The following is a 23,487-nucleotide window of genomic DNA, read 5'->3' on the forward strand; positions in this document are numbered from 1 at the left end:
TGAGCTTTTTCCATTTTTTAAAACTTTTATTGCTGATCCAAGGTAAACTCTGCTCAAAGACATTTTACGGTCAAAAACACTTTTGTAGACATTTAACGTAGACGCTGTATCTCTCTGTGAAACTTAGACTCTTATTCTCTCGCCGCGCTTGTTAATTGACAAAAAACTCTCCAGTGTAATTTAGATTTTGCCGCGTATCGATAGACTCTCTCTCGCCGTGTGTTCAATCGAATTCGGGATAGAAATGGAAGACCTCAAGAAAAAAAGGACGCCTTTAAAGGCTAAAATTACAAGAATTGAAAACTGGCTCTCACAAAAGGCTAGTACGGAAAAGGATGCGCTACAATTTCAATTTCGGCAAACAGAATTAAAAACCTGTTTTTTAAAATATGAAGAAATAATGGATCAGATAGACGAGATTGATGAAGCCGGTACTGAAGCAGAAGACAGGGTAACAACTGAGCAAAAATATTTCTCTATTCTCGCGGGCCTACAGCGTAAGATGGACGAGTTATTGTTGGGCCCCCCTCCTCTCAGATCAAATAGCACTCAGTCAACTGTGGCCACTGCTAAGGTTAGGCTTCCGGAGATCACCATGCAAACGTTCTGCGGGTCATTCTCTGAGTTCAACTCGTTCTACCAGCTCTTCGAGACGCTAATAGTGAACAATGAAGAACTCAATAACGTGCAACGATTTATTTACCTTAAATCGTTCCTGCGAAATGAACCCCTCCAGTTGATCGACAACATCGAAGTTATCGACGAAAATTTCGATATAGCTGTAAAAACTCTCAAAGATCGTTACGAAAACAAATCGCGAGTGATTAGCTTACACATTCAAAAATTGTTAAAGGCTCCATCTCTAGTTAAAAGTAATTCAAAGGCATTACGCGAATTTTTAACTCTAGCTCAGCAGACGCTGCTTGCTTTGAAAAATATGTCCGTACCAATTGAGCATTGGGATTTACTATTAATTGAAATATTTTTACAAAAATTAGATTTTGCTACACATAGGGCCTTTGAATATGATATTGGGACAAAGACCTTACCTACCCTTTCACAGTTTTTTAAATTTCTCGAGAAAAAGTGTGATATTCAGGAAAAATTAAATGTTTCAGATCATGATAAAAAGGTTAATAACAGGTCTCAATCAAAAACATCTTTCTTCTCATCAGTTGACCAACCATCACACTCTTTCTCTGATAATAATTGTACTTTTTGTAGAAGTAATGCTCATAAGGTTTATCAGTGTAATGATTTTAAATGCCTCTCTTTACAGGAAAAATTTAATTTTGTAAAAGGTAAGAAACTGTGTTTTAATTGTTTGGGTAGTAAACATTTCTCTCAAGATTGCGGCTCCACTCGATCATGTACTTTGTGTGGGGGTCATCATCACTCATCCCTCCATGGAACCTCTGAAAATGTCTCTTCCTCTAGGAACATCAATAGGCAAGCTCTCTCTCGTGAGCGCAATGCTCAAACTCCTCAAAATTCTCAAGGTGCCTCTCGTGTTGTCGCTCCCATATCTACTCAGCATTCTTTTAATAATCGCAGCCAAAATGAAGCTTCTACTAGCTCATCCAGACCTCCTTTAGATATGCAAAATTCTCCAGATTCTCAGGCAGCCACATCTCTCTCCGCTTTATCAGTTAAAACTGATGTATTGTTGGCTACCGCTTTAGTAACCGTTTATTCGAAAGACGGCAGACCCATGCATGCCAGAGCGCTCCTAGATAATGGGAGCCAACATTCGTTTATCTCTCGTGATTTGGTTGAGAAGTTAAAACTCATCCCTTATTTTAAACAGCTACAGATATCAACCATATCCGAAAACACTTCACTCTCAAACGAAATGTTAAACTTAGAATTTTTCCCCTATAATGTAAAGGACAGAAGTTTTAAAACTTCTTTCGCTGTACTCGATAGTATAACTTGTAGGCTTCCTAGAGCTACTATAGATAGAAGTAAAATAAAAGTCCCACAGGATCTCACTCTCGCAGATCCCTCGTATTCTGTTCCGGGTAAAATTGATTTGCTTCTAGCTGGTGATATCTATAGTGAATTATTGACGGATGGATTTATACGGTTAGGAAAAAATCTTCCCATTCTTCAGAATACTCACTTAGGCTATGTTATTTTTGGTACAATTAATCCTCAGGTTTTTCACCGTAATTCACATTTGGCTATCTCTCAGTCAAATGTTTCTCTCTTTGTTCAATCCGAACCCGAAGAAAATCAGTTGGATAAGTTGCTTCAACAATTTTTCGCAATTGAAGAAGTTCCCCTCGTTAGTAAATTAACTCCCGATGAAGAATTAGCGGAACAAATATTTAGCAAAACTACTCTTGTGTTACCTTCAGGCCGCTTTCAAGTAAATCTTCCATTTGTCTCTGAAAACGCTAATAAAATGTTAGGTGAATCCTTTAAAATGGCCTTTAAAAGATTTATGAATTTAGAACATAGGCTCTTAAAAAACGAAAGTACATATGCTCAGTATAAGTCTTTCATTAATGAATATCTTCTTCTCGAACATGCGAAAATAGTGCCTCTCTCTCTAACCAACGAAAAGTTAGAAAATAAATATTTTCTACCGCATCACTGTGTGTTTAAGGAAGAATCCTTAACAACAAAGCTTAGGGTTGTTTTTGATGGTTCGATGAAAAGCTCTAGTGGTTATTCGCTCAATGATATTTTACTCAAAGGTCCTACTCTTCAACCGGAACTTTTTGACATTTTGCTACGGTTTAGATTGTATTCCTTCGTTTTTACAACGGATATACAAAAAATGTATAGACAAGTTAGAATAAATCCTCCTCAAACCTCTCTTTTAAACATTCTCTGGCGTGACTCCCCTGAAAAAGACATTGAGTGTCTTGAATTGCAAACCGTCACGTATGGAACTAAAAGCGCTAGCTTTCAGAGTACTCGTTGTTTAATGGAACTGGCACAAACTCATCAGACTAAGTATCCTTTGGCCAGTGATGCTCTTCAAAATAGTTGTTACATTGATGACATTCTCTATGGCGCTAATGATGTACAGACTCTCCTTAAAGCTCATAAGGAAATAACTAGTTTGCTTGGAACCGCTTGTATCTCTCTCCATAAATGGTGTTCTAACTCAGACTTGTTTTTAAAAAATATCTCTTCTCTCTCTTCGAACACTACTTATGTAATAGCTCCAGATAATGGCTCCAATAAGGTTTTAGGTTTATGTTGGAATCCTATTCTTGACACCTTCTCAATCTCTCTCCCAAATTTTACCTTAAAGGACTCGTACACCAAGAGAGAAGTACTGTCAATGATTGCCCAAATATTTGATCCTCAAGGCCTAATTAACCCAGTTACAGTTGTCGCTAAATTAATCATGCAACAAATTTGGATTTCCAAAATTAATTGGAACGATATCATAGATGCAGATACGTTGCATGAGTGGCTAAATTTTGTTCGCAGTCTCTCTAATTTTAAGGATTTAAATATACCTCGGTGTCTCTTTTTAAGTCAAGAAATCACTAGTGTTGAGATTCACGCATTCTCGGATGCAAGTTTAAAGGCTTATGGAGCTTGCATCTACCTACGTGTGATTTATAGATCAGAACAAGTATCTTGTTCACTTTTAGCATCTAAGAGTCGTGTCGCTCCGCTAAAACCCTTGACTCTCCCAAGATTGGAACTCATGGGTGCGCTATTGTGTAGTAAGCTCACAGCAAGGATTGCTAATATTATTGAAGAAAAACTCTCTCGCTTAGACTCTATAAATATGTGGTCGGATTCAGAAATTGTTCTCGCTTGGCTTCGTTCGCATCCCTCTCGTTGGACTCAATTTGTAGCAAATAGGGTTGCACAAATTTTAGATAATTCTCCTAACGCTCATTGGAGGCACGTACGATCCAAAGAGAATCCTGCCGACATACTCTCCCGAGGAATGCTACCCGCTGAAATACTTAAATCTTCTTTGTGGTTTCATGGTCCTCAATTTTTGAATCAATCTCGGTTGGATTTGTTGAAATACAATCCAAAGGTTTATACCTCCAAGTTACCCGAAGAAAGGAAAGTAACTCTTCACATTCGAAATGATCAAATAGATTTTTTCACCTCTCTTTCTGATAGGTTCTCTAATTTTTCAAGGTTTGTAAGAACTTTAGCATTTATATTCAGGTTTGCCAATAATGCCAAATCGCCTTCTCATAAGTTATCAAATTCTCTTGAAGTAAGCGAACTTCAAAACGCTGAACTGAAGATTGTTAAGATGTTTCAGTATTCTTCTTTCTCGCTTGAGATTTCTGAGATTAAAAAAGGTAAAACTCTATCCAATAAGTCTATTTTACGCTTAAACCCCTTTTTGGATGAAAATGAAATGCTGCGTGTAGGAGGTCGCCTTGGTAACTCAGACGTCACATTTGATCAAAAATATCCTCTTCTCCTTCCCTCAAAAAATCGTGTAGTACGTCTCATTCTTCAGAGAGAACATATCAGACTTTGTCACTCTGGTCCTCAAAATACTTTATCTCAAATTCGACTTAAATATTGGCCTTTAAATGGACTACGTGAAGTTAAAAAGGTCATACACCAATGTATGGTTTGTTTTAGATTTAATGCCAAACCCGCTATTCAGATTATGGCAGATTTGCCAAAGGAACGTTTGCAATCCTCTCGAGTATTCGCTCATGTAGGATTAGATTTTGGTGGCCCCTTTCAGATTAAAGCTTCCAAACTCCGCAAAGCTCCCTTGATAAAATCTTATATTGCTCTTTTCGTTTGTCTATCGACTCGAGCTGTTCACATCGAAGTCGTGTCCGGCCTTTCTACAGAGACGTTTCTTCTCGCTCTAAAACGTTTTATTAGCCGTAGAGGCCTCCCTCAGACTATATTCAGTGACAACGCCACGAACTTTTTGGGAGCTCGTAATCAGTTGTTTGAACTTTATAAGTTTTTAAAAGAAAAAGAAAACTCTCGCTCTATTAATGATTTTTTGGCATCATCGCATATTCGCTGGAAAACCATAGTTCCTCGAGCCCCTCATCATGGTGGCATCTGGGAAAGCGCTATAAAGAGCGCAAAGCATCATATCCGTAGACTCATGGGTGATATTAAGCTCACTTTTGAAGAATTTACCACTGTTCTCACTCAAATTGAAGCTGTGCTCAACTCTCGACCGCTTTGCTCCCTCTCAAATGATCCCTCTGATCTAACCTATCTGACCCCTGGACATTTCTTGATTGGACAATCTCTTACGTCATTTCCTGAAAGGGATGTAATCCACATTCCCGAAAATAGATTAAGTTTATGGCAACATCTCTCTAAACTCCAGCAAATGTTTTGGAAAAAATGGTCAATTGACTACTTGAACAGACTCCAAAATCGCCCTAAATGGTTTCTTCCTCATAAGAACCTAGAGCCCAACGATCTCGTCTTGTTGATTGAAGGTAACACTCCTCCTCTTTACTGGGCTCTAGCAAGAGTGATTGATGTCTTTCCCGGAAAGGATGGCCGAGTAAGAGTTGCATCGGTCAAAACTAAAGATGGAGTCTTCAAGCACTCTATTAATAAATTGTGTCCTCTACCAAATGACTGTTAAAATTAAGTTAAGTTTAGTGTTTTCGCTTAAGAACATTGTAAGTTGATTTATGTTAGGTTAGGTTTATGTTAAAGCCAGTGCTTCAACGCGGGGGAGTATGTTGTGAAAACAACAGTTATTTACATTAATTTGCTTTTATAAAAATATCTCTCTGTAAATCTGTTGGGACAATCTGTATTGTGTTTAAAATATTTAATTCTCTGAAAAACTTGAGTGTAGCGTTGTGTGTTTCATAAAATATACATCTGCATTTTTTATAGTTTCGGGGTAAAAGCAGGTCATTTTGCCAAAGAAGTGTAACATGTGTTTGGCCCTTTTCAGGGCGAATAGTGTAAACTAAACTATCAAAGATAATAGTGCAGAGATTTGAATAGAATTTCAGCAGTCTCTTTCTGATGTCAGAGATGAACACTTTGTTCGCTTGTGCGTCTCTTTTCGCCGTAAAAATACTCTCTCCGCAATAATTAATAGATTAAAAAGACTCTTACGTTCTCTCGTTCGCTATTAAGACTATAATTTATCGTTAAGCCGCTTATTTGTCAAAATCGTTGTTGTTAATAAATGTTTTGTTCGCCGAATACCCTTATTTATCGCTAATACACAACCCTTTCTATCGTATTAATTAGCACCCTTAAAACCAGACCAAATCAAATTATTCGAACCAGTTCTCCTAAAAGTTCACTATTTTGTTTATATCGAAGGACGGGACATACGGGTGTGGTCCTAAAATATTCACCTATGTCCAATTAGGCAAAAGGTAATAATTAAACCATTTTTGCCACGGTGGGGTGAGATTGAATAAAAACTCACACCAGTAGGGATGGCGGTTTTTGACAAAACACCGATTTTCGGTTATACCGTTTTTCTACTTACGGTTTAACCTGGCGGTTATAACCGACCAAAAAACCGGTTTTTAGAAAAGCCGGTTTTCGGTTTTTTTAATCCAATATGTTACAAAGTTACATTTACAATACACTTTAGTTTGCGATACTCCATTCGACTCGATATCAATATGATCAAAATTAGTACTATCGAAAGAACATGTATTATTTTTAACACGTTTGTATATTTGTAGAATAGGTACATTTTAACTCATTTAATATTTCCTGTATGAGTGTATCATTTTGAAAACGTAGCGAAATTCTTGGAGATTCGTATTCGTAATCAGCAATTCGATATTCATAGACAGAGCATTATTTTTGGTAATCAGAAAAAGTCATTCACCCACTTTCAATGTCAAGAGTTAAGTGTGAAAAATATATGATGCTTGCGTCTAATTCAACTAGATCACTTCTTATGTAAATATTATGATTACAACTACCTTTTCAAGGAAATATTATAATAAAACTTAATAGTTGTTTTTGGCTGATGTGGGATTGCACTTTCAGTTTGCTTCTGTATTTTATAAAATAAAATAAAATTTGAATTATGGTTTTGTTTGGAATAATTACCTACTTGAGAATAATAATTATGATTGGGATCCAAAATAATACCTAACCTAATCCTTATCACCGTAAAAACCTAATAACCGGTTTTTACTTTAAAAAGAAAAACCGGTTATAACCGGGACAAAAAAACAACCGGTAAAACCGGTTATTGCCTAGTAAAAAAACCGGTTTGTTTTTCCCATCCCTAATATACAATGCATTCATTAAGTGTGGAAATGGTCTATTATCTCATGACTTAATTATTTTCAGAGTTAAAGCTCCGACTTGTCGATTTTTATTTTTAAATTATAATTTTTTGACGTATATCCCATAATAGTGACGTCATCGATTTGGGCGTGATGACGTCATCGATGATTTTTTTAAACGGGAATAGGGGTCGTGTGACAGCTCTTTTGAAAGGTGATTCAATTATCTATTCAGTAATATAAACATTAACAACATTATTTTTTAAGCCGGGTGACCAAAAAAATAATTTTTGAATTAAATTAATTGCCGCAAAAAAAAAGAATACATGTAATTTATTTAACTCAAAATACATTTTACTGCTGTCAGAAAAGAGAAAAAAAATGTTAATTTGGCAAATAAAATGTTTTCGCTTATATTAAATGTTCAAACTGTCAAGAGGCAGGTGTGTGGCTGTTTGACATTTAATTTAAGCGAAAAGCAATGTTTATTTATGAAATAAACCTTTTTTTATTATAGGTGGCATCAGTAAAATGTATTTTGAGTTAAATAAATTACATACATTCTTTTTTTGCGTCAATTATTTTAATTCAAAAATTATTTTTTGGTCACCCTGTATAAATAATGATGTTAATGTTTATATTACTGAATAGAGAATTGATTCATGAATCATCGATGACGTCATTACGCCCAAATCGATGACGTCACTATTATATGCTATACGTCAAAAAATCATAATTTGAAAATAAAAATCGACCTGTCAGAGGTTTAACTCTGAAAATAATTAGGTCATGAGATATAATAGATCGTTTTTACACTTTACGAATGCACTGTATATGTCGTTAAAAATAGCAACTATTTATGAGAATTCAACAAATAGTGCAACCCAAGCTTGTTAGAGAAAGGTGTTCACGAGATATTTAAAATTTTTAGGAATTAATAGCTTACATCTCCATAGTGATATACTTTTTGCTTTAATTTTTTTTCTTTTCATAGTTTTTGTTTTTTGTTCACATTTGCCACACTAAGTAAATGAAACACATAATAAAAGTAAAAGTAGAGGAAAAACTAACTGATCCAATTACAGCTGACAATGATAAGAATCGAAGGACCGTTTGCATCCGGCTCGAAGGACCAAATGGATAATTCGATGTTAATATAAGGTTTAAATTGTTTTCTAATGCCCTGTGTCCGTTTCTTCTCGATCGACGATGGTAAATAAATGGTTGAAGTGTGGAATAAAAAATATGGTTTTATTGGCAGCTACTGATTATTACACTATAGTTATTGGTTGGGTAACTTTCTATAATAGACTACCCTAAATGACAGCTACTGACAATAATTACACTCGGCGTAACTTCGAACAACGACTTACGCTCTTGTTAATGAGGTAACTATTCTAAATAGACTGCGACTCAAAATAGTCCCAAAAGTTGATCGTTTTCGAGTTATAAGCAATTTAAAATTGAAAAAAACGAAAAATGGCGATTTTCAAGCTTAATACTTCGGTTAAAAGTTATTATTATGAAAATCAGAAAGTGACTAAATCAAAGATTAAAGCCACCCCTACAAGATCCTGAAGAAATTTTTGTCATTAATTTATTACTAAGCTGTTATTTATAAGTAATAATAATGAGCGCCATACACGTATTAGGTTGCCGTCAATGGTGAGTGCGAGAGAGATGCCGTTCCGGCAGTCAATGGTGCATCTTACTCGCACTCACATTTACAGCCGCGTCAATACGATCTTACCGAATTAAAAATAACAGCTTAGTAATAAATTAATGACACAAATTTGTTCAGGATCATGCAAGGGGGGGGGGCTTTAAACTTTGATTTACTCACTTTCTGATTTTCATAATAATAACTCTTAATTGAGTTATTAAGCCTTGAAAATCGCCATTTTTCGTTTTTTTTTTTCAATTTTAAATTGCTTATAACTCGAAAACGATCAACTTTAGAGAAAAATTATAAGAGACTTTTTTTGTCCAGAATGGTTCAAAAAATCTTAAAAAAATTGTGCGGACCGAAAATATTGATTTTTTGCACTTTGAATAAAAAATTTTTTTTAAAAAAATTGGACCCAAATTACTTTTCAGGTGGGCGACTTCTTGAACCTTATTCTGGGATGTGTCACCAATGCAATTATGCAAAAAAAATCTCATGGGAATATTTTTTCCAACGAACCCGTCGGTTTCGCCTTGTCTAATAAGGAATAATAATCGTTTACTAATTTTGAATGGCGTACTTACTTGATTTTAATTAAAATTTCACTGGCATTTGCGCTTAGTGTCCTATTTTCACGGCAATTATAATATTCATGTTTGTTAAAAAATATAAAATATATTCTAAATAAACAACTGTTCAAATTGTATCTGCCAATGTCGCAACACCACTGATTTTGTCCACAATGTTTTTTAACTGGTTGTCCCAACTGAAGTCCCATCTCCTTGATTTGATTTTCTTGAAGTTTTTTAATAACTGTTGTAATGTGCATCGGTATTTTTATTGAACAAAAGTAACCTGGGAATTTAAATTATAAACACAAAAATATTTCGAAAGAACATACGAAAAAGTATATACTTTTGAATATTACTATCCGATATAAAGCTCTACCACTGTGAGGCCATTTAACCCCTCGTGTGTTTCCTTTTGGATTTCTACAATGCGAATTTCCCAAGATTGAATTTTTATTTGAACAGAGACAGAGTTTTGCATGTATCCTTAGATGATTCTTTATGCAAAATGTACAAGAATAAAAAACCGCCAAACGCCGTAAAAATGAGTGGCGCATACAATATTCCAGCTGCAAAAGATCTGATATGAATATTACTCTGCCGAAAATATATTTTGATTTTGATGCAAAATAAAATTTAATTTTATTTTAAAAGATTTTTCCATAATATTTGCTAAATTTGAAGTAAAACGCGCCACAAAAGAGTAACTTTCATACAGTTTGAATTTTGAAACTCTTTTGTGGCACGTTTACTTCAAATTTAGCAAATATTATGGAAAAATCTTTTAAAATAAAACTAGAATTTTGTTTTGCATCAAAATGAAAATACATTTTCGCGCCACGTAATATTCATATCAGATCTTTTGTAGCTGGAATATTGTATGAGCCACTCATTTTTACGGCGTTTAGCGGTTTTTTATTCTTGTATCAGGAGTTTTTCAAAGTTATTTATAAATTAAAGGTATGAAGTTGAATGCAATGTTTCTCGATTACACGTTAAGCTTTATAAATGGTTACCTTTGTCGCATTATCTCCCAAATGATCTAGTGTCCATCGAATGTACACTAGATATTTTTTTCTATTCGATGTAAATTGAAAGAAAATATTGGGATGGCCGGTAAATAAACTCGGATTGCCCGTTGCCAGATAAAATGTAGAGTCGTAATCACTACAAGTACATAAACCATTTCGGGAATAATCGTTAATTGGATTATACTTTTGTAGCTTCTTCTTCTTTAAGTTCCATCTTCTATCGAAGGTTGGACATCATCATGGCAATGCGGACCCTGTTGACTGCCGCTCTAAATAGCTCTGCACTACTGCATTCGAACCATTCCCGTAAGTTCTTAAGCCAGGATATTCTTCGTCTTCCCACATTTCGCTTTCCTCGGATTTTGCCTTGCATAATAAGTTGTAATAATGAGTATTATTACCCTCTGATCACATGTCCCAAGTACTCAAGTTTTCGTCTTTTGATAGTATTATTTCGGGTTGATTTCCTATCCTTCTAGGTACTTCCAAGTTCGACATTCTTTGAATACAGATGTTCGTAGGATTCTTCTGTAACACCAAAATTCAAAGGCGGCCAACTTATTCAAATGGACTTGTTTCAACGTCCACGCTTCCAAGCCATAAATAAGAGTAGAGAACATGTAACATCGAAGCATCCTTAGGCGTAGTTCTAACCTTATATCCCCACAGCATAGAAATTTTTTAAGTTTAATGAATTATGCACGTGCTATTTCAATACGTGTCTTAATTTCTTTGGTTTGGTCTACATTTGATGTTATCCATGTTCCTAAGTATTTGTAGTTATCCACACTCTCAATCACAGTATCTTCAATAGTTAATTGGATGTTTGCGTGTGCTGATTTAGTTATTATCATGCATTTAGTTTTCTTTAAATTCATCTTCAGTCCGTACTCATGACAGAGTTCATTAAGGCATTGTATTACGTTCTGTAAATTATTGTTGTTATCCGTTATTATTACTGTATCGTCTGCAAAACGTAAGTTGTTCAAAACTTCTCCATTGGTAGATATACCTTCTATTGAATCTGAGAGAGCTTATTGAAATACCGCTTCACTCGAGACATTGAAATGTAGTGGATACAGCACGCAACCCTGACGACTCCTCTCTGTATTTTGATATCTTGGGTGTCCTGGTTGTCAACTCTTACCTTGGCAGTTTGATTCCAATATATATTAGATATACTTTTCATATCACGACTGTCAATATTTTTGCTTTTTAATATATCTACAAGCTTTTTATGTTGAACTTTATCAAATGCCTTTTCAAAGTCTACAACACATAAGTACATATCCTGATTCATGTCCATGCATTTCTGGGTTAGCACATTCAAGCCGAACAAAGCATCTCGTGTGCTCATACCATTTCTAAAGCCAAATTTTGTGTCACTGATTTCATATTCGAGAGTTTTAACAATTCTGCTGTGTATTATTCATTAGAGATATTGTTCTGTGATCCGAGCAGGTTGTTGCACTTGACTTTTTGGGAATTGCTACAAAGGTCGATTGCAGCCATTGTCTGGGGATTGTGGCAGTCCGATATATTAGATTAAAGAGTTCAACCATTATATCAATACCATCTTCATCAATAAGTTTTAATAATTCGATGGGCAGGCACATCATCTGGTCCAGTAGCTTTACCCTCTTTCGTGTTTTAATGGCATATATATGACTTCTTTTCTTAATATTGGTGGTCCGGAATCCTCTGTGATTTCTAATGACAGTTCTCCTCTTTCATCATTAAAGAGTTGTTGGATGTAATTGGTCCAGTGACACAATTTCCCCTTCACGTCAGTAATAACATCCCCTTTATCATTTTTAAAGGTATTCGTTCTTGTGTTTTTTCTAGAACCTGTCATTTCTTTGATTTTTTTGTGTAAATTAAAGCTGTCATACTTTTTTTCTACGAGCGTGCAAAAATGTCTACTTTCGCGCACGAATTTTAGTTTAGAAAGTTTTACTTTTCCGCACGCGTGTTACTTTTCCGCACGCGTGTTACTTTTCCGCACGCGTGTTACTTTTCCGCACGCGTTTTACTTTTCCACACGCGTTTTATTTTCCGCACGCGTGTTAATTTAGATATGTTAATATGGCCTTAAAATAATTATAATACATGCAATAAACTAATATTTAGATATTATTTACTAATTTATTTCAAATATGTCTTATTGTGTTCATGTTTTAATGAAATTAACGCGAGAATTCGATGAGATAAAATAATTTTGACATAATATTCGAAAGTCAAATCAGTAGACAATAACAGTGGTTTTGAATCGTCGTCATGGAAACCAAGATCGTCGTCATGCTAACCAATTATGCTGAAACTTTGGTTTTGACAACCTTGTCAAAGAATTAATTTGTGTATGTATTTTCATATTAATTAAATTAATTGATTAAGATTTGGTCATTTTTTAAAGACTCGTAGAAAAAATATTGTTCCTAACGCTTGCATAAAGTCTCTTTTCCGCACTCGACTGCTTGCCGAACTCCCGCTTCGCGTCGTTCGGCAAACTGCTGTCGCGTGCGAAAAGTATGACTTTCTGCACTTGTCAGGAAAATAACTATTATCCATGTCTTCTATTTCTTTGCATCTGTTGGAGAGCCACCTCTCTTTTGCCTCTCCAATTTTATTTCTGATGTTTCTCTGAATTTCTTTGTATTTATTCGGGTCTTTTGTTTTATGTTTTCTTCGTTCTTCCATAAGTTCAAGAATTTCTACTGTCATCCAAGATTTTGTTTTTCTCCAAGTGGTTTGAAGGTTTTTTTTTCAAACGGACACTAAGGCATGTTGAATTTTGCCCCATTTTTGGTCAACAGTCAGAGTTTCCGCACTATCTTCTTTGACTTTCCTTAAGTTCTCGTTTATTTTAAATTTCGTTTCCGCATATGTGTTGTCTTGTTTGAGCCGCCTTGTATCCATGATTTTATTGGAGCTAGGGCTCTTTACCTTCTTTAGTTTCACTCTCATAGACAAAACAACAGGGTTGTGATCGGAGGAAATGTCCGCTCCTGGATAAGTTTTAGATGATATTATAGAATTTCTATATCTTCTGTTGACGATAATATAATCTATTTGATTTCTGACTATTTTGTTGTTATTGTCAGCTGGTAACTTCTATATATGTAGTCTACGTTTAGGAAGTTTGAACAAGGTATTTGCAATTATGAGTTCCTCATTAATACAGAAATCAACATGCCTATCGCCACGTTCATTTCTTTCCCCGAGTCCATATCGCCCCACACAATTCTCTACTTCTCCTTGACCGACTTTAGCGTTCAAATCGCCCATTATAATATTTATGTCATGTCTTTTAGTTAGCTTTAAGACATTGCCAATTTGTTCATAGAAGGCCTCTATGGTGTCTTCATCCTTGTCTGCAGTGGGTGCATATACTTGGATTATATTTATTTTACGATTTAAATGAGAGTTGAGAGACAGCATTAATACTCGATCAGAATAGGGAACAAAGTTACAAAGTTAGGCTTTCCGAGAATTTTTATCAACTATAATTCCAACTCCCTGTTTGTGATTGGGGTCGTTGTTTCCGCAATAATACAGTGTTCCATTTCTGGTGTTACATTTTCCTGATCCAGGCCATTGTATATCGCTAAGGCCTAGTGTGTTAATCTTCATTCTGCACCTTTCCGATACAGCGTTATCCAGTTTGCCTGATTGGTATAAACTTCTTACGTTCCATGTTCCAATTTTCAATGCAATAGGAATATTTCGTACGAGTAACTTTGGATATTTTGATCATTGAGTGTGTTTCAAAGATCTACATCTTTTGTTTTTGAACATATATTTTACTTTAAGTAATTAGGGAATTAAAGCTTGAGACTGTCATTGTCAGATTTGGCGTAGATTTACGCTCCTGCTATGTCTAGGTCTCGAATGTTGTTTTTGAGTGGAATGTGTCTGAAGATATTCAACCTCTCATCTTTACTGATGAGCCCAGAGAGGTTGAAGAGGGCGAAACACATTTCTAAGAACTAGTGTTTGGATCTTTGATTCTATTCAAACAATTTTTCCCAGCCCGAAATAGTGGATGTGTGAATTGTTCGTAAGGGGATTTTCCACATTCTCTATTTCATCTGTTTGATTTCGTACGAGTGGTCGTTAAACCATTAACTTTGGATCTTTTGATCACTGAGTGTGTTTCAAAGCTCTACATCTTTTGTTTTTGAACATACATTTTACTTTAAGTAATTAGGGAATTAAAACTTGAGACTGTCATTGTCAGATTTGGCGTAGATTTACGCTCCTGCTATGTCTAGGTCTCGAATGTTGTTTTTGAGTGGAATGTGTCTGAAGATATTCAACCTCTCATCTTTACTGATGAGCCCAGAGAGGTTGAAGAGGGCGAAACACATTTCTAAGAACTAGTGTTTGGATGTTTGATTCTATTCAAACAATTTTTCCCAGCCCGAAATAGTGGATGTGTGAATTGTTCGTAAGGGGATTTTTCCACATTCTCTATTTCATCTGTTTGATTTCGTACGAGTGGTCGTTAAACCATTAACTTTGGATCTTTTGATCACTGAGTGTGTTTCAAAGATCTACATCTTTTGTTTTTGAACATATATTTTACTTTAAGTAATTAGGGAATTAAAGCTTGAGACTGTCATTGTCAGATTTGGCGTAGATTTACGCTCCTGCTATGTCTAGGTCTCGAATGTTGTTTTTGAGTGGAATGTGTCTGAAGATATTCAACCTTTCATCTTTACTGATGAGCCCAGAGAGGTTTAAGAGGGCGAAACACATTTCTAAGAACTAGTGTTTGGATCTTTGATTCTATTCAAAAAAAATTTTCCAGCCCGAAATAGTGGATGTGTGAATTGTTCGTAAGGGGATTTTTTTACATTCTCTATTTCATCTGTTTGACTACGTGAAAAGTATTTTTGTTGAAAAAGAGAAATGTATTTATTGTCACTTGAACAACTAAAAGGTATAATCAAGGGTCTCATCAAAAATGAATTATCGAGCCTAGTAATTTCCCGATCAAACATCGCCAACCAAACCATAAACGCTATCGCCAGGAGAGAAGGGCTGTAGCGCAGGCATTTACAAACCGGAAAATAATAATTCGATTCAATGTTCTGCAATGTTGCGTCGCGTTGTTGAAAATATAATTCGTTGGGGAAGTGCATGTATGTATGGATTCACAGTGTGGCAAACCAAAGTGATTACGCTCCGCGACAATCCCTGCACTAATGCAAATTGGTTATATCAACCGTTACGCAGCCATTGTCCCATAGATATCATTCGTGCGTCACTCACAGAGCTGCGGTTACCGATCTGTAATGGGAGGCGGGAATGCAGGACGGCTGAATGATACTCAATTAAAGATTGTAATGACGTATTGTTCTTAGTGAGAAAATTAATTTGCGTGATTTAATATAGTACTGCAGTAGATTTATACCTAATGAATATGATGCAGTCTAGGAAACCAACAGGATGGCAGAACCAGCTAATGTACAAGTTAATTTCACCTGTTACTGGATACGATTTAACAATATAATATGTAACAGCATATTTAACAAAGAAGTAATAATTAGTTTTAGTGTTGTTCTGAAGCTATGTTCTTGTGGCATTTTTACAATTTTAACTATTTATAATGGGAAATAAGCCACAATATTATTAAAAAATGATTTTTATTAACGTTTCGACGCCCAAATCGGGTGCCGTTGTCAAAATACAAAATACTACTAACATAAACACAAATGTTGTTGCTTAGTAAAAAAATTCTTCTAATAATTTATTTAATTTGACTCATTTATATCGGCAATTCAGATACATATGATATATTTTAAAGTAGAAGATTTTAAAATGATATTGCCAATATTTATGAAGCAATAATATTGTGGTAGCGAAGCTCAATAATCTGTTGTATATGGATGATTTGAAATTAATGGCTTCCACTCGAGAACACCTAGAAGAGATGCTAAAAACTGTAGAAACATTCTCTAATGATATTAGTATGCAGTTCGGTCTAGACAAGTGCCGTGTTTTGAATATAGTCAGAGGAAAGGTACAGCCCGGTGGATTCGATGTGCAAAATGGCACATCGAATATTTATGATAGTATTATTATATTATTTTTAATATAATAAACAAAATTATAGTAAAGTCAGAATTTGGTATTAATTTTGAGAGTAAATTAAATGTAAGACCAAATACTTACGATGTCGGGATAGTATCACGAGGTTTTTCCTGGTTTTCCCTCGTGATTTACTATGAGATCTCTAACGCGAGAATTTTAATGTCACCGCACCGTTGCATATGGTTGTCTTTTTAAAGACAGATCACATGCTATGATTTTTGTGATGGATATTCTTGAGTTGGGGTTGATTTCATGTAATCGAATTTGTAATGTAATTTCATGTAATCTTTCAGTAAAGTCGTCCCAGGAACGCAACTCATAAATATTGGCAATATCATTTTAAAGTCTTCTACTTTAAAATGTATCATATGTATCTGAATTGCCGATATAAATGAGTCAAATTAAATAAATTATTAGAAGAATTTTTTTACTAAGCAACAAAATTTTTGTTTATGTTAGTAGTATTTTGTATTTTGACAACGGCACCCGATTTGGGCGTCGAAACGTTAATAAAAATAATTTTTTAATAATATTGTGGCTTATTTCCCATTATAAATAGTTAAAATTAGTTTTAGTTTTAGATGTCGGATAAAAAATATGACATAATAATACATTGTATCATTGTGTAAAATATATGATGAATTAGTGTCTGTCTTTTTCATGTCTTGATTGATAAATTCGCTGTACAATGTATAAGTGGACTATATTTATGTTTAGGTTTCTGGTTCAAGTGGAATTAAGAGAGACAGACAATATTATAAGTTTATAAAAATTTGTCCAAGCCCTGTTTAGTTTGTTTGCGTTTAGGTCAACCACATATGCCTGTTTTTACGCACGGATTAACTGGCTAACGGATTAGCATCTTATTTTGCAGATACGTGTTGCTAAACGAAAGCTAACATACGAAAGAGAGATTACTGGTCACAATGTTCGTTTTCTTAGTGAGACTTAGTCCAAAAGAAAGGATTGCGTATTTTGCCTTCAAGCGAAGAAGGCCGTGATCAGAACAGTCCCGTGTGCAGGTGACACTCAAAAGAGGCGTTCACCCTTCGGCAGATGATAATCAATACAGCAAGTTACCTCTTTCGCAATATCCAAGCATGATCTAATATATGGGAGGGATGAAAATTTGATAGGGATAACTAGGTTATTAGTCAGTGTTGGCTTAATAATTATTTAAACCTAAGAATTGTAATTATGGGTTTCATACAGCGAAAAATATAAGATTATTAATGCAAACGAATTTTAACACGCTTTCTCCCTGATCTACGTTAGTTCTGTCGTGCGTCAATAATAGGGCGGGGCAGAATACCAGAATACCAGAATAGAAGCTTCTTGATTCCAATATAGATGCAAAAGACTCAGATCTTCATCACCTATTCCAATTATTTCTAGATATTCAAACAGACTCTCATGTTGAACCCTATCAAACGAATTGTCAAAATTTATAACGCAGATGTAAATTGGTTTCTCTACTACCCATGATCGTTCTCATATTTTATTTGCCATTAATAAAATCTGGAGTGATTCTTACCCGGCTTTCGGATAAATGTAAAGTAATAGATAATACCGAAAAATATGTCCCCCTTTAATCAAAAATTGAACTGTTACTGAGTTTTTCAAGAATGTTGTGGTAGTTCCTGATAATGCCTTTGTTTCGTTTTCGTCTGGCTGCCCTGGTGCCCTGTATAGTCATATAATCTAGCTAAATTTCCATTTCGCTAAAACATACAAATATGGAGATTTGCAACAACTTTACGACGGTAGTGTACACTTACCGCCAAGTACATGTTTCGCGTATAGACCTCTTTATTTGTTTAACTTTATCGGTAGATTAGGCCTAATTTATTGGTTAAGTTTATACATTTAAGTATGTTTTAGGTGAAAGGTAATAATTCCTGTCTTTCGCTTTCTACCGTTCGAATAAATCATGACTTTGTGTACGAATTTGTGCCCGTGCATTTGTGTGAGTGTAAATAGTCTAAAATGACACTTATCAGAGCAAGGTAGTTGGGAAATAGAAGCTGATAATGAAATTTTTCTACGAGCGCGCAAAAAAGTCTACTTTTAAGCACGCTTTTTAGTTTGGAAAGATTTACTTTTCCGCATTACTTTTCCGCACTGAATTTACATACATATATCATCTATTGTTATTTTCATGAGATCTTCTCTACGGCATGCGCCAGCTAATCTAAATATAGCAGCTACCTTAATCATTAAATAATATGTCATCAGGAGCTTCAGATAAAAATTTTGAAATTTCTGCTTTGGTGAAAATCTTTGCTTTTTGGACGTGAATCATACTTTTTTTTTCTTCAAATGGTATGCTGTTAACTTAAAATAATCGCCTATATTGACACTTTTTTTTTCAATTTTTAATACTGCTTTGAGCATGGAATAGCGTGACCACAAAGTATTTGGTTTGCAGATTCTGGATAGACTAATGAAATAAGCTAAACGAATATTGAATGACAGATAATTGGGAAAAATAAGAAAAGGATGCCCAAGGAAGAGATGGTTAGAGGCTGCAGAGAGGGATTTAGAAGAAATCGGAGAGAAGGACTGGAAAAAGAGTGCAGAGGACCGAAAACAATGGAAAACTATTATCCAGAATTTAGAAGCCGTAGGCCTACAAAACCTGTAGCGCTGTTATATAAATATAATAAAACACCAATCAATATATAATAAATACTCGTATGACTGACTTATCCAGAATGCTCGATATTGTTTTATAGTCCAGGGCGCATCTGTTTTGAGATGGACGTTGAGAGGTGACTCAATTTTTTTGCAGAAATTGCTTGAAAATAACTCAAATAATAATATTTGAGTTATCCTCCCACTCAAAATGGTCCGGAACATTGTTTAAATAATCAAAATATGAAGGAAAAATTCGATTTTTTATTGGTTTTTTGATTATAGCTTTAAAACTATTCATTTCTGAGAAAAGTTGTACTTGCATAAAAGTTGCGTAACTAAATTTCCTACAACATAGAATTAGCTAAAAATTTTAAAAATAGTCACCCTTGTTGCAAAATAGCACTAATTGCAAAACAACCATACAAAAACAAGTATTCGCATTTTACGTTTGTAAAATTTATGCTGCACTTAGGACCTTCATATTTTCATTATAGATTTAGTAGTAAATTTCATTAAGATAGGTTAAATAAATTTTGCAAAATAAATTTTGCAATCCAGCTTTCGCAAAAAAATTCATTTTTTTTAAATGTTGCAGGACTAAAAATAAAGCAAATAACAAGTTGAATTTTTTTCTGCTTATAGAAATATACTGTACCTTTCATTTGCAATTTGCAAAAATAAAATCGATTAATTACGACGGCGTGAGGAGAAATTTTTTAAATAAACATTAATTTTTGGTGCTACGCACAGGACAGCGGTGTTCGATTCACAGAAGTTGATTTCCACCAAAATTTCTTACAATCTTTATCTAATCTAATATATTATTTTCTTATTCTATATTTTGTTGTATTTTAATATTTTAATTCCACAAAAATCAAACTAATTTTATTATTGTTTTTGAAATATTGTTTAAACAATTGCATATGTTTAAAAATAATAAACTTTTATTCTCAAAGTTAAAATATATGAACAAAGAAAGTTTTTGCTAAAAAAAGTGTTATTTTAAAGGATAGAGTATGTGTTTTTATTTTGCAATAAACAAATTTATTTATTTATATCGAAATGTAATAAAAATTAAAATGTATCAATCATTATCAAAGGTCATTGGAATGCCCAATCAGAGCAAACTATCCGCTGTCCTGCGCGTAGCACCAATAATAAATGTTTATTTAAAAAATTCCTGACGCCGTGCTAGTTAATTGATTTTAGTTTTGCAAATTGAAAATGAAAGGTGCAGCACACTTCTATAAGCAAAAAATTTCAACTTGCTATCTGCTTTATTTTCAGTCCTGTAACATTTTGAAAAAATGATTTTTTTTTTGCGAAAGCTGGATTGCAAAATTTATTTTGCAAAATCTATTAAACCGATCTTAATGAAATTTACAGTATTGTTTTACTGTATCACAAAGTTTTTCTGGGTGAAATATGAAGGTCCTAAGTGTAGCCTAAATGGTTGAAAAACATAAAATGCTAATACTTGTTTTTGTATGGCTTTTTGTTTAATTATTCAATTATTGCTATTTTGCAACAAGGGTGGCTATTTTTTTTAAATCTTTAACCAATTCTCTATTGTAGAAAATTTAATTACGCAACTTTTATGTCAGTACAACTTTTCTCGGAAATGAATGCTTTTAAAGTTATAACGTTGATTGTGGTCCTCAATCAACGGTTATAATCAAAAAACGAAGAAAAAAATCGAATTTTTCCTTCATTTTTTGACATTTTGATTATTTAAACAATGTTCCGGACCTTTTTGAGAGGGAGGATAACTCAAATATTATTATTTGAGTTATTTTCAAGCAATTTCTGCAAGAAAATTTGAGTCACCTCTCAACGTCCAAATGTACTAATATTTTTACAGATCCGCCCTGGTCTATTAGTATACTAAAAACTTGCGGTCTGTCGCACAGCCCAGCATTTACCTGGTTTGATATAATATTTTCGTTGAACTGGCAGCGTTACCCAAGAAATTAGAATTACACATGTGACAAGATAAACTTACACAACTTGAAAAACACGATTCTTGTCATAAGAGTTCTACCAGTTTTTTATGACGCGAAGTGTACCTATATTATTAAATACTAAATAATAAATGAAATTGAGCTGTGCAGTTTTAATTAATATCATCCCGCTCTCGAATAATATTCGGAACATACGCTCTTACAAAAATTTTTAATAAAACCTCTGGCCTGATTAATTCCATGTTATAAAGAGTGCACAAAACAATGGTTAAAAGAATTTTACAAAGTCTAATAAAATTTGTTATCCTTTGTATAGAATAGTTGGGCAAATTTTATTCTCCTTTGAGATATAAGCTTGTTATGAAAATTTTTGTACCTCACAGGAAACGGCAGAATATAAAACGAGACTCGCCATTCTTATAGAGATTTGAAAAGCCATCTTGTTAGGACCATAAAATGTCAGCCGTAATAAGGAACACTTGTGCCCAGCCCAGCTGCCACATGTTCAAGACAAAGACACTTCAAGTCCTTTCTGTCCTCAAATGCAGGACCGAACTGAAGATAACACTTGCAGTTGCAATTCGAACGGCATATAACTTTAATTGCTGACTTTAGAATATCGTCGAGATCTCTATGCCTCTATAATAAAAACGTACGACTGATTAAATGTATGTTTCTGTGGTAACAGAGCAAATGTTAAAACTGATATTTAAAGTCAAGAGCAAAGATTATATCTGCAGGTTATAATTAGTGTAGTACAGTGGCACACCCAGAATTTTCCTCTAGGGGGGGTTGGCTTGGGCGGGGTTCGGACAAATATTCCCTGACAAAAAATCCCCACAAATTATCCCTAGACAAGAAATTCCCAGATAAAAATTCCCCGGACAAATAATCCCTGGGCAAAAAATCCCCACAAAAAATCCCGGACAAAAATAATCCCCACAAACTTTTTTCGACAAAATATCCCCCACAAAAAATCTCCATGAAATACACTGGGGTTCAAAATTAACCGGACACCTTAAAAATGGGTCATTTTTGATGTCTCGAATTTCCTAAACCGGTTGTCCGATTTAAGTGATTTTTTTAATATATTATAGCATTATTTTTTAACAATATCGCTGTAAGAGTATTGTTGCTAAACAGTTAAATTTTCATTGTATATCGGGTGTACCAATCAAACTGTGTTTTTTTATCAAAGTTCGCGTCACCCTGTGGAATATTCTAACATACTGAAATTAAAATCCAACTATAGCCTTATGTTTTCTCAACATTCTGTTAGGTACTTTAACAACTAGCCATGTTTTTCATCAATACAGGGTGTTTTAAATAAGTATGGCAAACTTTAAGGGGTAATTCTGCATGAAAAAATAATGACAGTTTGTTTTATAAACGGTATGTCCAAAAATGCTTCGTTTCTGAGATAGAGGGTGTTGAAATTTTTCTTACAAATTGAAGATTTATTTATTGCTTTATAACCGGTTAAGATATGCAAATGAAATTTGGTGGGTTTTAAGACGAAGTTATTGTACATTTTTTGACATACAATTAAGAAATTAATATTCACCATTGGCGCCCATACGGGTAATATGAGCCGTCATATTATCCGTATGCGCGCCAATGGTGAATATTAAATTTCTGCTTGTATGTCAAAAAATGTACAATAACTACGTATTAAAACCCACCAAATTCCATTTCCATATCTCCACCGGTTATACAGCAATAAATAAACCTTGAGTTTGTAAGAAAAAAATCAACACCCTCTATTTTGAAACTAAGCATTTGCGGACATAGGTTTATAAAGCAGACTGTCATTATTTTTTCATGTAGAATTACCCCTTGAAGTTTGCCATACTTATTGAAAAACACCCTGTATTGATGAAAAACATGGCTAATTGTTAAAGTACTAACTTTTTTACGGTCCAACATAAGCGAATGAATCAAAAAGCGGAATGTTAAGAAAACATGACTATAGTTGGGTTTTTATTTGAGTATTTTATAAATGCTAGAATATTCCACAGGGTGATGCGAAGTTTGAGAAAAAATCACAGTTTCATTGGTACACCCGGTATACAGTGAAAATTTACCTTTTTAGCACTACCAGTTACCTTTACTACAATTTACCTTTTCAGGCCCGGAAGATCGACTGTTGATAAAACATTGACAAATGCTTGAAAGGATTGGGAGTATAATCAAGACGTGCATCAGATCTTTATAGATTTCAAACAGGCTTATGATTCGATTAATCATCCTACACTATGGAATACAATGGTCGAGCTGGGCGTACCCAAGAAACTAACTGCGGTAACGCAAATGTGTGTA

General features: G+C 34.3%; 1 protein-coding gene across 1 annotated transcript; it reads left to right on the top strand.

Annotated features, from left to right (window-relative positions):
• Positions 1-244: 244 nt before the first annotated feature.
• LOC126885563 (uncharacterized) lies at positions 245-18,550 on the top strand. Its single transcript, XM_050652150.1, has 3 exons — positions 245-1,681; positions 1,808-2,371; positions 18,452-18,550. The coding sequence occupies exons 1-3, from the start codon at positions 245-247 to the stop codon at positions 18,548-18,550; spliced, it is 2,100 nt and encodes a 699-aa protein (XP_050508107.1).
• Positions 18,551-23,487: the final 4,937 nt, after the last annotated feature.

The sequence above is a fragment of the Diabrotica virgifera genome, chromosome 5 (genome assembly GCF_917563875.1).
Source record: "Diabrotica virgifera virgifera chromosome 5, PGI_DIABVI_V3a".
Classification (NCBI taxonomy): domain Eukaryota; kingdom Metazoa; phylum Arthropoda; class Insecta; order Coleoptera; family Chrysomelidae; genus Diabrotica; species Diabrotica virgifera.